At 42.5% G+C, this 15,705-nt stretch overlaps 1 protein-coding gene across 1 annotated transcript in view; it reads left to right on the top strand.

Moving 5' to 3' along the window:
- tmem9 (transmembrane protein 9) overlaps nt 1-15,705 on the top strand; it is a 122,381-nt gene that overhangs the window by 6,175 nt on the left and 100,501 nt on the right. Inside the window, exon 2 of the mRNA XM_073052927.1 lies at nt 13,892-13,983. Within this exon, the coding sequence (XP_072909028.1) occupies nt 13,892-13,983 (92 nt within the window). The remainder of the gene's footprint in view (nt 1-13,891; nt 13,984-15,705) is intronic.

Below are 15,705 nucleotides of genomic sequence, written 5' to 3'. Positions count from 1 at the left end.
TTTTTCTGTTGACCAATGTCAAAAAAGCCAAATTAAATCCACTGTGATTCAATGTTATAAAACATGAAAATTTTCAAGGGAGGTGAATACATTCTGTAGGCACTGTAGATATTCCAAAAGGGTTGGTGGCAGGGTGGAGATAGGTCTCTAGCAGAGGAGATGTGAGGTGCTCCTTCCCTCCGCTAGCCTGCGGGTCACCCTTGGGCAAGGTGTAGCATCTGCTTAGCCCCCGGTCAGGGTCGCGTGAATCCGTGGAAGCAAGTGGTGGAGGGTCATATGAGCAGCTGGTGCAGATCACAAGCCCTGGTTATGTGACATTGATCCCAGGCAGACAATCTCTGAAGAGTATCAATAATGGCTGGGGTCACCCATCTTGTATAGACACTGCCCAGAGGAAAGCAATGGCAAACCACTTCTGTAGAAAAACTTGGCAAGAGCAATCATAGTCATGGAATGACCGTGATCACCCATGTCACACATAGGGAATGAATGAATTCCAGAAGGGTGTTATTTCACACGACCCTGGATTGAATTCCGTCTCTCTGTAAGGTGATTAATGGCCAGCATGGACACGAAGATCTGCAGACCACATTTCTGTGATGTATGCTTCTGACTCTGACTCACGTGCACTTGTTATATCAGCGTGTGCCTGGTTCATTCTGAAGTGTAATTACGCTTGTAATCACAAGGTTACAAATTATAAATCATCATCAAACTGCTTGCTGGAAATAGCTGGCCCTGTGACCTGTAGACTCTCTATCTGATGGCAGGGTGCTGGGAGGGGAATCTCTCTGCATCTGCTTCCAGGAAGATCGCAGTGGCTTCGACAGGTCAACCAAAGGTCTTGTTGTCCTTTTTAACTTGCTTACTTGGGCCCTTAGCATAGGTCATCAATGACCTCCCAGCTCCATGGTCATTTGAAGTCGATAGTTCATCACTGCTTCTGCAATCATTGTACCCACTGTACAGGGGACTGACCTATACCTCTTCACCAGAGCCCTGTCGGCCAGCCTTACACATTTCCTGCTCTCACGATGGGGACGTAGGGTTGGACTTTGTCTTTTAAAGGTGTTTTTATGATTGCAAGACCCTGCTGGGCATTAAGAACTTAAAGTACTGCAGGCCTAACTCCATCAATGAGTTGGTCGTTGGCAGAAAGTCTGAAGGAGCTGGGCATGGTGTAGATCATGCTGCTGCTGTTATGTCAGCGGGGCATCAGAGGAGTCGGTGTGCAGTCCAACAGTGAGTGAATATCTTAATTGCTTTCCTTCTCATCATAAGACGCTCTTGGACATTGTTAATGTGGGATGCTGCGAGTCTGATTCATTGGCAGACGGTGGTGGAGCTGCGTGGTCTCAGTAGTAGTGAGGACTTGGCCCCATCCAGGGGAGAGGCGACAGTCAGTGTGCTCCACCAGAGGTGTACCCCCCCCCCCCCCCCCGTCTGCTGGGTAAGGCAAGCTGTAGTGTGGCAACAGTCACAGACTCCGTGTCTTGAACTATATATCTTTTGTGTGACAGTATTTTACTGTTGTCTTATGGGTGCCGTATGTGCCTTGTGTTGTGTGTGACTGTTGATACTGTGTTTTGTACCTTGCCCCCAGAGAAACGCTGTTTAATTTGGCTGTGTTCATGTATGGGGAGATACAGCATGAAGCAAGCCATTCGGCCCACCTAGTCAGCATCAGCCATCAAACTCCCTCTTGCTCTCCCCATGTCACAATCCACTCATCCCTGCTTTATTGAAACCCTCTGAGGCAGGGGTTTGCAACCTTTTTTTACACCATGGGCCAATGACATGAAGCAAGGAGTCCGTAGACCCCAGGTTGGGAACCTCAGCTCAAATGCAACTAATTTCTTCCATGGATCATCAATTTACAAGCAGCAAAAATTCTTTCAATCCATTTAGATCAGTTTCCCAACCTGGGGTCCATGGACCCCTCGATTAATGCATAAAAAACAGTTGGGAGCTCCTGATTTAGAGAAACTTATTATTTACTTTATGATTATTACCCTATTTGAACTGTTTAACTCTTTGTAAAAGAACCCCATTCTACAATGCCAATGCTTGATGATTCTTGTCCTTTGAAAGATAGCTATCTTCTGCTTTCCCCATCAAAGCTGTTAACTTTACATCAGACATAATTTTTCATCCGCTCCATTGAACGTAACTGATGGTATTTGAGAAAAGGCATTGTGCTGCTCAATTCTTATTCCTCATAAAAGTCAATGGAAATACTCCCAGTCAAGGTTTTTTGACCTGAAATGTAAACTCTGTTTCTCACTCTACATGTTGCCTGATCTGCTGTATTTCTAGCATCTTTGGATTTTTTAAATTTCAGATTTAAAGTATCTTCAGTTTCTTTTTACATTTCTCACTCTGTGTGATCCAATTATCTCATTGTTATTATGAGATAAATTATCTGCCATATTTTCCTCTGTTATACTTTTTTTTAAAAACCTGTCTGGAAAATGTTGCAGCTTGATGTGAGAGGTGCTACTTATATCCAGTTTCCTATCCAGTCACTCTCTGTCTGACTGTACTTAATTCTAATTTCTATTATCTATAAGCTGATGAGCACATGGACAGCTGAGCGAACACCAATCGAGAGGACAGATGACTTTTTTTATTTCTGTTTTAATTTGATTAAATTTTTAAATGTATCCAAGCAGGAACAATATCCTTGTGGGCAGGTTTGCCAGAGCTGTTCAGGAGGGTTTAAACTAATTTGGCTGAGGTTGGGAACTGAAGTGATAGGAGTGAGGATGGGTGGTTGGTTTACAAACAGAGACAGTGTGTAGTGAGACTTCTGGAAAGGACAGGCAGATGGTAGAGCAAAATTGCAGCCAAGGGGATGAGATGCAGTGTAAAAAGCGGACAAAATTGAAAAGGGTGCTGAAGACAGGACTGAAGGTGTTATATTTGAATGCATGCAGTATACGGAGTAAGGTAAATGAACTTGGAGCACAGTTGCAGATTGGCATGTATGACGTTGTAAGCTTCACTGAATCATGGCTGAAAGAAGATTATAGTTGGGAGCTTAAGGTCCAAGGATATAGAATGTATCAAATTGACAGGCAGTTAGGCAGAGGGGGGTAGGATGGCTCTGTTGGTAAAAAATGAAATCAAATTATTAGAAAGAAGTGACATAGGATTGGAAGATATAGAATCGTTGTGGGTAGAGCTAAGAAATTTTAAGGGTAAGAAGACCCTGATGGGAGTTATATACAGACCTCCAAACAACAGCAAAGATGTGGTGTACAAATCATAATGGGAGATAGAAAATGCATCTCAAACGGGCAATGTTACAATGGTCATGCAAGGTTTTAATATGCAGGTAGATTGGGAAAATCAGATTCATGTCAGACCTTACGAGGGAGAAGTTATAGAGTACCTATGAGATGGCTTTTAGAGCAGCTCGTGGTCGAGCCCACCGGGGATCAGCTATTCTGATTTGGGTGTTATGCAATGAACTAAAATTGATTAGAGAGCTTAAGGTGAAGGAAGCTGTAAGGATCAATGATCATGATGTAATCAAATTCATCCTGCAATTTGAGAAGGAGAAGCTAAAGTCTGATGTGTTAGAACCTGTGATTAATAAATATGATGCATGATTCTGAATGGATTCAAGTTTGTCAGTAATGCTGTTGATCCTAGAAGTGACAGCAAACTCTGCTGTCAACTTGTGTGCATTTAAACATGGCAATTGAAAATATTGGTGTTGATGATACCTCCCGCTTTCACAACTCAAGGTAATGAAGCCTTCAACAGAAGCAGTCCAAACAGAATCAAATGTGAGCTTCAATCTGTTGTGCACTGTTCCACCTGTAAAAACAATTACCAAAATCTTAAGCCTTGTCAAATGAAGTATACTTGAGTTTTTAATAGTATGCTGAGAATTATAGATTTGTTACAGAACAACAGGAAGCTACTCAACCCATCAAGTTGGTGTTGACTTTATAACATGTCTCTTTTATCAATTATTCACCCAGTATGTATCTGATTTCCTCTCTGAAGGCTCTGATTAGTTCTGCTTTCACATCTCTCATAGTCATTTAGATACTAACCACATGCAGTAAAAACATTTCCCTGGGTATATAACTCACTTCTTCTTTTGATAGCTGGTCTCCAAAGGACTACCTTTTTCTGAGCTACTCTGTTAGCATAATCACATGCTATGCAATCCTACCTCCTTTCTTCCTTTTTTCATTGAACCTTGTATTCTGGAATATTAAGTGCCCACTTCTGCCCTTTCTTTTGAGCCATGGTTCCAGGGTGACACAGTGGTTCAGTTAGTAGGACTGCTGACTCACAGCTTCTGTGACCTGGACTCAACCCTAATTTCTGCTGCTGCCTGCGTGGCATTTGCATGTTCTCAGTGCGACTACACGAGCTTCATCTGGGCACTCTGGTCTCCTCCCACATTTCAAAGACATGCAACTTACTGGCCCATTAACCATATTGTGTAAGGGAGTGTTGCCATCTGGGGAAATTGATAGAAATATGGAGAGAATAACATGGGATTAGTGTAAATGGGTGCCTGATTTGGTCATTATGGCTTGGTGGGCTGAAGGGACTGTTCATGTCCAGTACAATCATATGACTCTGAGTTATCATAGTTCCATCGTCCGCTCAGTGACTACTTGATTAGGTACATCTGTGTACCAGCTCACTAATACAGACATCATGTGGCAGTAACTCAGTGCCTGCAATCACGATCAAGAGGTTCATTTCTTGTTCAGACTAAACATCAGAATAGAGAAGTAATGTGATCTGACAGTGAGATGATTGTTGGTGCCAGATGGAGTGGTTTGAGTTTCTCACAAGCTGCTGATCTGCTGGGATTTTCATGCACGACAGTCCCTAGAGTTTACGGAACAGTGAGCAGTTGTTCCTTGTGGGTGGAAGCACCTTGTTAATGAGAGAGGTCAGAGGAGAACGGCCAGGCTGGTTCAAGTTGACAGGAAGACGCCAGTAACTTCAATAGCCACACGTTACAACAGTGGTGTGCAGAAGAGCATCTCTGAACGCACAACACGTCGCACCTTGAAGTGGATGAGCTACAGCAACAGAAGACCACACCGGGGTCTACTCCTGTGCTTAATAAAGTGACCGCTGAGTGTAACCTCACGCGGCTGGTTGTACTTGCAGATGACCATGTTCTGCTTCACGTATATGTCCATTCTAAGCCCTAGTGTGAGTTGAATCTAATACGGTGGAATCATTTTGTATTCCTGTTCATCACTTCCTTTGTTCCGTTTCTGTGACAGCATCAGAGTAGCAGAGTGATCACCAGAGTTCTAAAGCATAGATTCAGATTCATGAATTCAAATCGCGTCGTAGCATTTGGGGAATTTAAATTCAAGTAGTCAAGGGTGGTGAATGGGTCCTGGTGATTTGCTTTTACATAGAGCTGATATAACTCTACGGGCCGAATAACTTGCTTCCAAGCCGTACCACACTGTGATCCTATGTACCCAAGTTCTTCTAAATTCATTTTAAATCCTCTCGGGCCATATTTGTGGACCTTTCCTCTAGGACATTGTTTTAAGTCCTGTTAAGCAGCAAGCCATCCGTTTTGAGCAGTTCCCTTCTGCCTGTAGACTGGCCCAAGGAATCTGAATCCCTCCCTCCAACACAATGTTTAGCCACACATTAATCAGCCTGGTTCTTCTATTTTTAATCTTACTAGAATGTGGGAATCTCTCTGTCTTTGAACTTCCTTACCAGTTCTGAAAAGTCTGACCATAGGGTATGGTGTAACTACTGATGAACAGCCTCTCTAACCTTAAAGAATTATATGTGTGAATTGTTCTTTCTCCAATAACACTTTAAACATTTTATGATTTTTTTTTACCTCAACAATTTTTCGGTTTGTAGTTTAATCTTTATGTGGATTAAATAAGTAATGCTTTTGGAGGACACTCAGTCAATGTGATGACATTGTTACTGCTGGGTACTGTTTGAAGCTATATGGAAAATAACTGAGTTCAAATCATGCTGGAAGGGAATAAATGCACATCACAGAACACAGTGATCTTTGTGATCAGGTGTGCATTCATGAGCCGCGTCCCTTAGCTGTAAAACTGACATCACTGTGTTCTGCACGATAGAAAATTCTTTGCAACTTCAAGCAGTTGACTCTCTAACTTAGGCAGTGCTGAAGTTGTAAATCCCACGACTACGTATCAAGCACTGTACTCTAAATAGATCTGTTTTAGGACAGATATATGCTTGGTTGCCTGAGGGTAAAACATCAGAGAGATGTGTATTTATTATTTCTTTTATTTTTTAATTCTTTTGTTTATTTAGAGGAACAGCCCTTTCCGGTCCAGTGAGTCATACCACCAGCAGCCCACCTATTTAACCCTGGCCTAATCACAGGACAAGTTACAATGACCAATCAACCTACTAACCAGTACATCTTTGGACTGTGAGAGGAAACCAGAGCACCCAGGAGAAACCCAGTACTCACAGGGTGAACGTACTTACAGACAGCGTCAGAATTGAACTCTGAAGTCCAGAATGCCCTGGGCTGTAACAGCCTTGCACTGCTACGCTACCGTGGTACCCTTAGGCTACGAGCTAGAAGTTTAAATTGTGTAGACAGTCTAGTCAAGGTTTTGTTTCTTGGAAATAGATCAAGGGGTTCTCAAATTGAGGTGCTCAGTGCTTTCAGTAGTCTTAAGTGTTTGTTAGCTTAATAGTTAAATTATTAGACTATTAGGCCAGAGACTTGGAATCTGGAGAAATCTGGAATTTTAGTTCAAATCCCATCATACACATGGGAGTTAAGTTTTACTATGAGTTTATTGTCATATGCTCAAGTACGACGAGGTGCAGCTACACAGGAAAACTTGCAGTGGCAGCACAGGTTTGTAGATTCAGATAATACACAGACAATGTGGAATTTAGTTTTAAAAATTGGAATGAGCCTTTTAGTAATATTACAGTTATCCTTTGAGAAAGAAAATCTATTGTCCTTATCTGGACTGGCCCATGTGCTTGATGTTTGGCCAAGCAACTCATGCAGTTGGCAGGAAGGCAGTGTATCCTTGCTTTCTCCAGACAAAGGGATGAGCATCCAGTGAATGAATAACATAAAAGATAGTGAATGATCTGTTCGGGTACACAGTGATAAATTACTTCCTCAGGTGAAAGTCTAGGAGTTGCAAATTAAAAAATTAAAACCAGTGCATTCAGACGATGTCAGAAAGTTGGTCGTCACACAAAGCATAGCTGAAACAGAAACCATTTCCATAAAAAGCTGCAGATATTTGACCACTTTAACTTTTCAGCACTGAAACTGATAGATTTGTCTTTGCCTGTCTATTAAGCCTAATGAGGAAGATAGAGTTTTAAGCCAGCCATGAGAGGGCTTAGTTATAAAACTGGAACGTAGTGCTAGACGTCTCAATTTCTCACATTCGTACCAGAGTGCAGCGTTTAATAGGAGCCGACACATAGTTAACAAATTATTATTACTGAAGAGTAAGCAGACCAGGAAATTATAGAATCAAGGTGTTTCACTACATAACACCAATATTTTATAGATCCATAAATAAGAAGTCTGACGAAAGAGCAGCCTAAAACATGTCCTTTTTCCCTCAGTACAAGTACTCTCCAAACCTGCGAGGCATTTCCACCACATTCTGTTGTAGAAGATCTGCAGTGATTTTGTTTCATGGTAGATATGAACTGAAATGTCGTGTCCTCAGTCAGAATCCCAACTTGCCTGGGAAATGCAGGACGACAGGCACAGTGTGGGCAAACTGCAAAGTTTGTGAGCTGCATGTGCGTTTGCGGGAGCAGTGTTACAGCATGGAATGTTTGTGGCTGTGGTGGGAAGAGGGATCTATGAGTTGGCACTGAGGCTGGCTCTGTGACTCAGGAGGGAAAAGAGGGATGCAGTAGTGACAGGGGATTCCACAGGTAGCGAAGTAGATGGAAGATTCTGTAGAGGTGAAAGAGACACCCGAATGGAAATTGCCCCCCTGGTGCCAGGGTCAGGGATGGATGCACGGCATTCTGAAGGAGGAGGCCGGGCAGCCGGATATTTGTACCAACGACACAACTAGGAAAAGGGAGGAGGTCCTGAAGAGAGAATATGGGGATTTAGGTAGAAAGCTGAAAATCAGGCCCACAAGGGTAGTAACCCCCGAATTGCTGACTGTGTGGGTAAGAACAGGATGATTTGGCAGGTGAATGCATAATAGAGGGATTGGTGCAGGGGGCAGGGTTTCAGGTTTCTGGAATTTTGGAAGGTCTGACCTGTACAAAAAGGGGCGGGTTCCACCTGAACCTGAGGGACCAACATCCTTGCGGGCAGGGTTGCTAGAGCTGTCGGGGAGGATTTAAATTAATTTGACAGGGTAATGGGAACTGGAGTGAGAGGGCTGAGGATAGAGATGTTGGTGTACAAGTCGATACGGTGTGTAGTGAGACTGTGAGGAAGGACAGGCAGATGATGGGGCAAAATTGCAGTCTGTGTTGGGTTGAAGTGTAACTTGGGGGCAGAATCACAAAAGGTGATGAATACAGGGCTGCAGGTGTTATATTTGAATGCACACAGAATACAGAGCACAGTTAGAAATTGTCAGGTAAGAAGTTGTGGGCGTCGCTCAGTCTTAGCTGAAAGAAGATGATAGTTGGGAGTTTAAATCCGAGGATACACACAGTATCGAAAGGGCAGGTGGGTAGGTGCGGGGGTGGGATGGCTCTGATGGTAAAAAAAAAGAAATCAAGTCTTTAGAAAGAGGTGACGTAGGATCATAAGATGTAGAATGCTCGTGGGCTGATTTATGAAACTGCAAGGGTAAAAAGACCCTGATGAGAGTTATATACAGGCTTCCAAGCAGTAGCCAGGATGTGGAGTACAAATGACAATGGGAGATAGAAAATGCATGTCAAAAGGACAATGTTATGATACTCATGGGGATTTCAATGTGCAGGTAGATTGGGAATGTCAGGTTGTTGCTGGATCCCAAGAGATGGAATTTGTAACATGCCTGTGAGATGGCTTTTTAGAGCAGCTTGTGGTTGAGCCCAATGGAAATTCTGGATTGGGTGTTGTGCAATGAATCAGATTTGATTAGGTGTTCTTAAGGTAAATGAACCCTTAGGAGGCAGTAATCATAATATGATAGAATTCATCCTGCAACTTTACAGTCGGATCTGTCAGTATTATAGTGGAGTAAAGAGAATTACAGAGGCATGAGAGTAGCTAGCCAAAATTGATTGGAAGGGGACACTACTGGAGGATGATGGCGGAACAGCAATGGCTAGTGTGTCTGGGAGCAACTTGAAAGGAGTAGGATAGATGTATCTTAATGAAGGAGGATGAGGCAACCGTGACCAATAGGTAAAGAGTGAAAGAGAGGTGAGAGTGGCTATTGGACCACTAGAAAATGGCACTGGAGAAGTAGTAACTGGGACAAAGAAATGGCAGACAAACTTAATAAATATTTTATGCCAGTCTTGATTAGCAGTTTGCCAGAAATTCAGGGTATAAGGAAGCAGAAGTGAGTGTAGTTGCTATTACCAAGGAGAAGGTACTTGGGCAGCTGAAAAGTCAGAAGGTAGTTATGTCACCTGGACTAGACCGACTCTATCCAGGATTCTGAAAGAGGTGGTTATGTCACCTGGACTAGACAGACTCTGTCCAGGATTCTGAAAGAGGTGGTTATGTCACCTAGACTAGACAGACTCTGTCCAGGATTCTGAAAGAGGTGGTTATGTCACCTGGACTAGACAGACTCTATCCAGGATTCTGAAAGAGGTGGTTATGTCACCTGGACTAGACAGACTCTATCCAGGATTCTGAAAGAGGTGGTTATGTCACCTGGACTAGACAGACTCTGTCCAGGATTCTGAAAGAGGTGGTTATGTCACCTGGACTAGACAGACTCTATCCAGGATTCTGAAAGAGGTGGTTATGTCACCTGGACTAGACAGACTCTATCCAGGATTCTGAAAGAGGTGGTTATGTCACCTGGACTAGACAGACTCTATCCAGGATTCTGAAAGAGGTGGTTATGTCACCTGGACTAGACCGACTCTGTCCAGGATTCTGAAAGAGGTGGTTATGTCACCTGGACTAGACCGACTCTGTCCAGGATTCTGAAAGAGGTAGCTGAAGAGATTGTAGAGGCATTGGTAGCGATTTTTCAAGAATCACTAGCAACGTTCCATTTACTTTTTTTACACAGGTCTGCCGACCACTATTTCTGAGCAGGTAATTTTTTACTTGGTCTGCACTTAATATTGACATTATATGAAAGAAAATACGAGCTGTGCAGCAACAAGGGCTATGTACACAGAAGCATTTCAGTTACCGCGTGACCGCACACCTCCACACCTTAGATTGATCAGTGATCATTAGATTATGGAATGGTTCCGGCAGGCTGGAAAATTAAGTAGGGAGGGGGGGGCAGAAGAAAAGAAATTATAGGCCAGTTAGCCTGTCTTCAGTATTGGAAAGATGTTGGAGTTTGGTATTAAGGATGAGCTTTCAGGGTACTTGAAGACACATGATAAATTAGGCCAAAGTCAGCATGGTTTCTGTACTGTATGGCTGACAGTATCATAAGGGACTACTTTATGTTGTAGGGAGTCGTCATTGCACGTGCTATTAGGCGCATATTGAGCATGCGTTATTAGGTGCGTATTGATCTGTATGTGTGTGTCGAGTTTGGATTCTGCCAGTGAAGAACCATGGCTTCCATCGCCAGCGTTTTTATTAATAGCATTGTTGTGTAACCAGGCCACGTACACAGCAGTTTCCTGATTGGGAAATTTGCCTGTCAAATCAGTTGGAATTCTTTGAGGAAATAACAAGCAGGATAGACAAGGGAAAGTCGGTGGATGTTGTGTACTTGGATTGTCGGAAGGCCTTTGACAAGATGCCACACATGAGGCTGCTTAGCAAGATAAGAGCCCATGGTATTACAGGAACGATACCAGTTTAGACAGATTATTAGCTGACTGGAAGGAGGCAAAGAGTGGGAGTGAAGGGGGCTTTTTCTGATTGGCTGCCAGTGACTAGTTCTGATCCATATGGGTCAAATTAGGGACGACTACTTTCCACGTTCTGTGGCTGTGTTTGCGGACGATGTGATGATAGGTAGAGGAGCAGGTGGTGTTAAGGAAACGGGGAGTCTGCAGAAGGATTTAGACAGATTGGCAAAGAAGTGGCAGATGGAATACAGTGAAGGGAAGTGTGTGGTCACGCACTTTGGTAGAAGGAATAAAGGTGCAGATAATTTTCTAAACGGGCAGAAAATTGAAAAATCAGAGCTGCAGAGAGACTCGGGAGTCCTTGTGCAGGATTCCCTGAAGGTTAACTTGCAGGTTTAGTTGGTGGTGAGGAAGGCAAATGCGATGTTAACGTGCTTTTCAAGAGGACTAGAATATAAAAGCAAGTATGTAATGCTGAGGCTTCATAAGGGATTGGTCAGATGGCACTTGGAATATTGTGGGCAGTTCTTGGGCCCCTTATCGACAAAATGATAACATTGATGACATTGGGGAAGGCCCAGAGGAGGTTCACGAGAATTATTCCGGGGATGAAAGGGTTAACATCTGAGGAGCATTTGATGGCTCTGGGCCTGTACTTGCTGGAGTTTAGAAGAATGAGGGTAATTTCATTGAAACCTACTGACTGTTGAAAGGCCTAGATGGAGAGGATGTTTCCTTAATGGAAAAGTATAGAACCAGAGGGCAGTCCAGAGATGAAGAGGGTAGTGAATCTGTGGAATTCATTGCCACGAATGGCTGTGGAGGCAAAGTCATTGGCTATATTTGAAGTGGTCATTGATAGGTTTTTGATTAGTCAGGCCATCAAAGGTTAGGGGAGAATGCAGGAAAATGGGGTTGAGAGGGATAAGTCAGCCGTGATGGGATGCAGAGCAGACTTGATGGGCTGAATGGCCTAATTCTGTTTCTATATCTTATATTCTTATGGGCTAAAATATATGCATTTTTATGCTCCAATGCTAAAGATTGAACCTTTACTGCAAAGATTTAAAACCAAGATCACACTTCAATAAAATGAACAGTTAATTAATCTAAATTGAACAGTTCCCATGTATGTAATAAAAATGGAAAATGCTGGAAGTGCTTCACACATTATTTATGTAATGCCATCCTGAAGTGATTATGATCTTTAGTTACATGGATTAGTTTCCAGAACTTAATACTGATAACATTTTCTTCTACACACTTTTCAGTTTCTGGAGCTTGTTTTTTTCTAAGACACAGGTAGAAGAAGATTTTTTTTCTCATGTTTTGGAATTATCCCAGACTTCCTCCCATGATCTCCATCATAGAAGTTGGTTTTCAACCGACTCCAGTGACGTTGTGTGATATTAGGAAGCGGCTGAGAGCACTGACAACAGCATGGGCTATGGGACCAGACAGCACCTGGAGTGCTTGAGAACCAGCTTCACCTTTACCCAAGCTGCCTGAGCACATTTGCCACACTTGCATTTATTTGACTATGTAGAAAATTGCCCATCTACGTTCTCAAATATTGGGACAATCCAATGTGGCATCAGCTTACTCATAATCATCAGCACATTGATGGGTGGTGTTGGCAACATGCCAACAAGAGCCACTTGCTGTCCAATAACCTACTCAAAGATGCCCAGTTATAGTCACCACGCCCAGGGAAGGGACCTACAGTATGCATATATAATGGGAATTACTCATCGGTTTGTTCTTGAATGTAGCTGCTGTCCATTCTGTAAATTCAGTGCTGTGGTAGATGCCAACTGTGTTACAGGTATTAACCCTTAACAGTAATGATCAATTCACCACAGAGCAAATCTGTATGAGCTGACTTGTACCTTTAATGGTTCAGTTGATAATAAGCATGTGAGTTTACAAAACTAAGTTTCTGTGTGCACACCCACTTGGTTTTGCTGACCCTCCTTGAACAGTCAAGGAATAGAAAAGGTAATACCCAGGAAAATGAGTCTGCGCTAGCTAGGAATCCCTCTTGATCCTGATGTAATCTCCATGTATCTGATGTGGGGTTATCCACTTCTGCAATGGGTGGTCTCCAGAGATGTTGCTGCCTGTCCTCCCAAAATTCTCCATTCTTATCCTTTATCAAATCAGTCTGTCACGTTTTGATGTCATTGGTTCAGCCTTATCTGACTGATGTATGTCAGCTTCTCGTAGGATCTGGACCAAGGCAACAAGCAATATGTTTGTGTCTCAAGTAACTTTTCTTTATTCTTTCCAACTCAGACAGTTTCAAACCAGTTTAGCAAGACTAGACAAGCATGGCCACTTCAGTTCACAGGCTGTTATTTCCACAAGCCTGCCATTTTTACATAATTAAACAGCTTCTTATTTGGAAATGGTCCGAAGTATCACAGATCATCAGCAGGAGTCTCATTGTGTCCACTTTCAGTTGTTCTGATGAAGCCATCCCTGAGTGAGAACCAGTTCACTGATCATTCACAAAATGATGGCTACAGGACCAGGCCCACAAAATGGCAGCCTCCATTCCTTTGTCCACATGGCAGGAATAACAACATTTGGTTTGTCTGCTTCCACTGCCTTTGCCAAATTCCTGTTCACTGATTTGCAGATAGTTTTCTTCCTGGCCAACAGTAGACTAACTTTTCCCTTTATGATGAAGTGATCAAGAGTATGGCATAGCAACTTGCAAATTCTTTTAAATCTTGTAAGTTTTTACAAGCTTTGATTTTGGTCTTCATAGTTGTACTTCTGCATCATTTTTTGTGGTATGGTTACTGTCCGTATTACTGTTTAATACTATTATGTCCTATTCTGGAGTATTAACTACAAGGAATGAAGAATATATACTAATTGTATTTCAGCAGTGTTGGAAGGTGCTTATTATTTCAATCTTTTTCTGTAGAGTTCTGAAGATGTGAGGTGCAAGTGTATCTGTCCTCCATATAGGAACCTGACTGGCCACATTTACAACAAGAATATCTCCCAGAAAGATTGGTAAGACTAGTCCTAACATTTCAGTAACATTGTATGCCTAACATTAGCAGGCTTATACATAGTGGAATTTCAAAAATTTCAATGCTTTTGAAAATGATTAAACTAAGTTATGTTCTGTTCAAAGACTTTCCACTATTTTCTGTGTACTTTGAGCAATTCAATTTCTCCAGAAATTAAAAGAGGATACTTAAAAATAAATTCAAAATGAAAAAGAGGGGACACAAAAACAGTTGACAAGATTAAGAAAAGTTACCTTGTTGACATGTTAAGGAAGGAGACAAACCAGCGGAAGAGTAGAGCCCACATCGACCAAAGCAACAATCTACGCTTGGGAGCCAAATGATGTAGGTATGATCATAAATCAATAATTCTCATCTTTATTTACCGAGAAGCAGGACATTATAGTTAGAGAAAACAAGGGGGAGGGGTGTAGAAGTGAAATTTTAGAACTTGCTGTCGTTAAAAACGAGGACATAGTTCATGTCGTAATGGGCACATAGGTGGATAAATCTGCATGGTAAGATGAAATGTATCTTGAAGGGCCAAGGGGGGAAATTGCACGGGCCCTGAAAGTGAGTTTTATATCTCTACAGGCCTCAGGTGAGGTACCACATTACTGGAGGTTAGCAAATGTGGTTATTTATATAAGGTAGCAGAATAAGGGTGACCAAAGGAGGTGTAAGGCACGCCTTCCCTCTGCTAGCCTGCTTGGGCAAGATGTAGCACCTGCTCAGCCCCCCAATCAGGGTCACCATGGTTGTATGAGCAGCTGGTACATATCACAAGTCCTGGTTATGCGACCGCTGACGCCAGGCAGAAAATCTCTGAAGAGTATAGATAATGGCTGGGGTCACCTGTCATGTAAGGACACTACCTAGAAGAAGGCAATAGAAAACCAGTTCTGTAGGAAAAAAATTGGCAAGAACAATCATGGTTATGGAAAGACCAAGATCACCCACGTTACAGGACAGGGCACATAATGAATGAGTGAGCAAAATAACCCCGAAAGTTACAGTTCAGTGAGTTTAACATAACTGCAGAGAAGAAAGGTCAAAAATGGTCACCTTGGGTTTATTAAAAAGAGATCCTGTCTGACCAGCTTAGTTTAATTTTTTAAACATATTGATGAGAATAGTGCTGGTGATGTCAACTGTATGGACTTGGGGTCTGTGACCCAGACTTGTACTGGATCCAGGGCAACTTGGGAAGTTGAATCCCAAATTGGCTTTATAATGGAAGGTCGAGGTGATGGGGGGGTGGGGGTATGTTTTTTTTTTGGCTGGAAGCCTGTGACTAGTAGTGTACTAGTATAGAGATTGGTATAAACATAGAAAACAGTACAGTCCCTTCGGCCCACAAAGCTGTGCTGAACATGTCCTTACCTTAGAAAGGTACTTAATATCTATGTTAATGATTTGAGGTATGATCAGTAAGTTTGAACGTGACCCAAAAGCTGGCAGTGTTGTTGATAGCGAGGGGCTGGTCTTAGGTTACAGGAGGAAATGGATCAATTGGTAAGATGGGCAGAGCAATGTCAGATGAAATTTAGTCCTGACATATGTGAAGGGATGTCTTTTAGAAAGATTAGGATATATACAACGAATGACAATGAGCTCCCTCCTTGAATTGTTTCAGTGCCTTATGCTGTGGTCAACAGTCCCTTTTCCACATTTTGATGATGAAGAGTAGCCTGATGGGAGAATGGTGGCATAAAGGTGGTAA

The sequence above is a fragment of the Hemitrygon akajei genome, chromosome 8, assembly GCF_048418815.1.
Source record: "Hemitrygon akajei chromosome 8, sHemAka1.3, whole genome shotgun sequence".
NCBI classification, from domain to species: Eukaryota; Metazoa; Chordata; class Chondrichthyes; order Myliobatiformes; family Dasyatidae; genus Hemitrygon; species Hemitrygon akajei.
The sequence above is the reverse complement of the archived record's forward strand: the minus strand, read 5'-3'. Positions and strand labels throughout refer to the sequence as shown.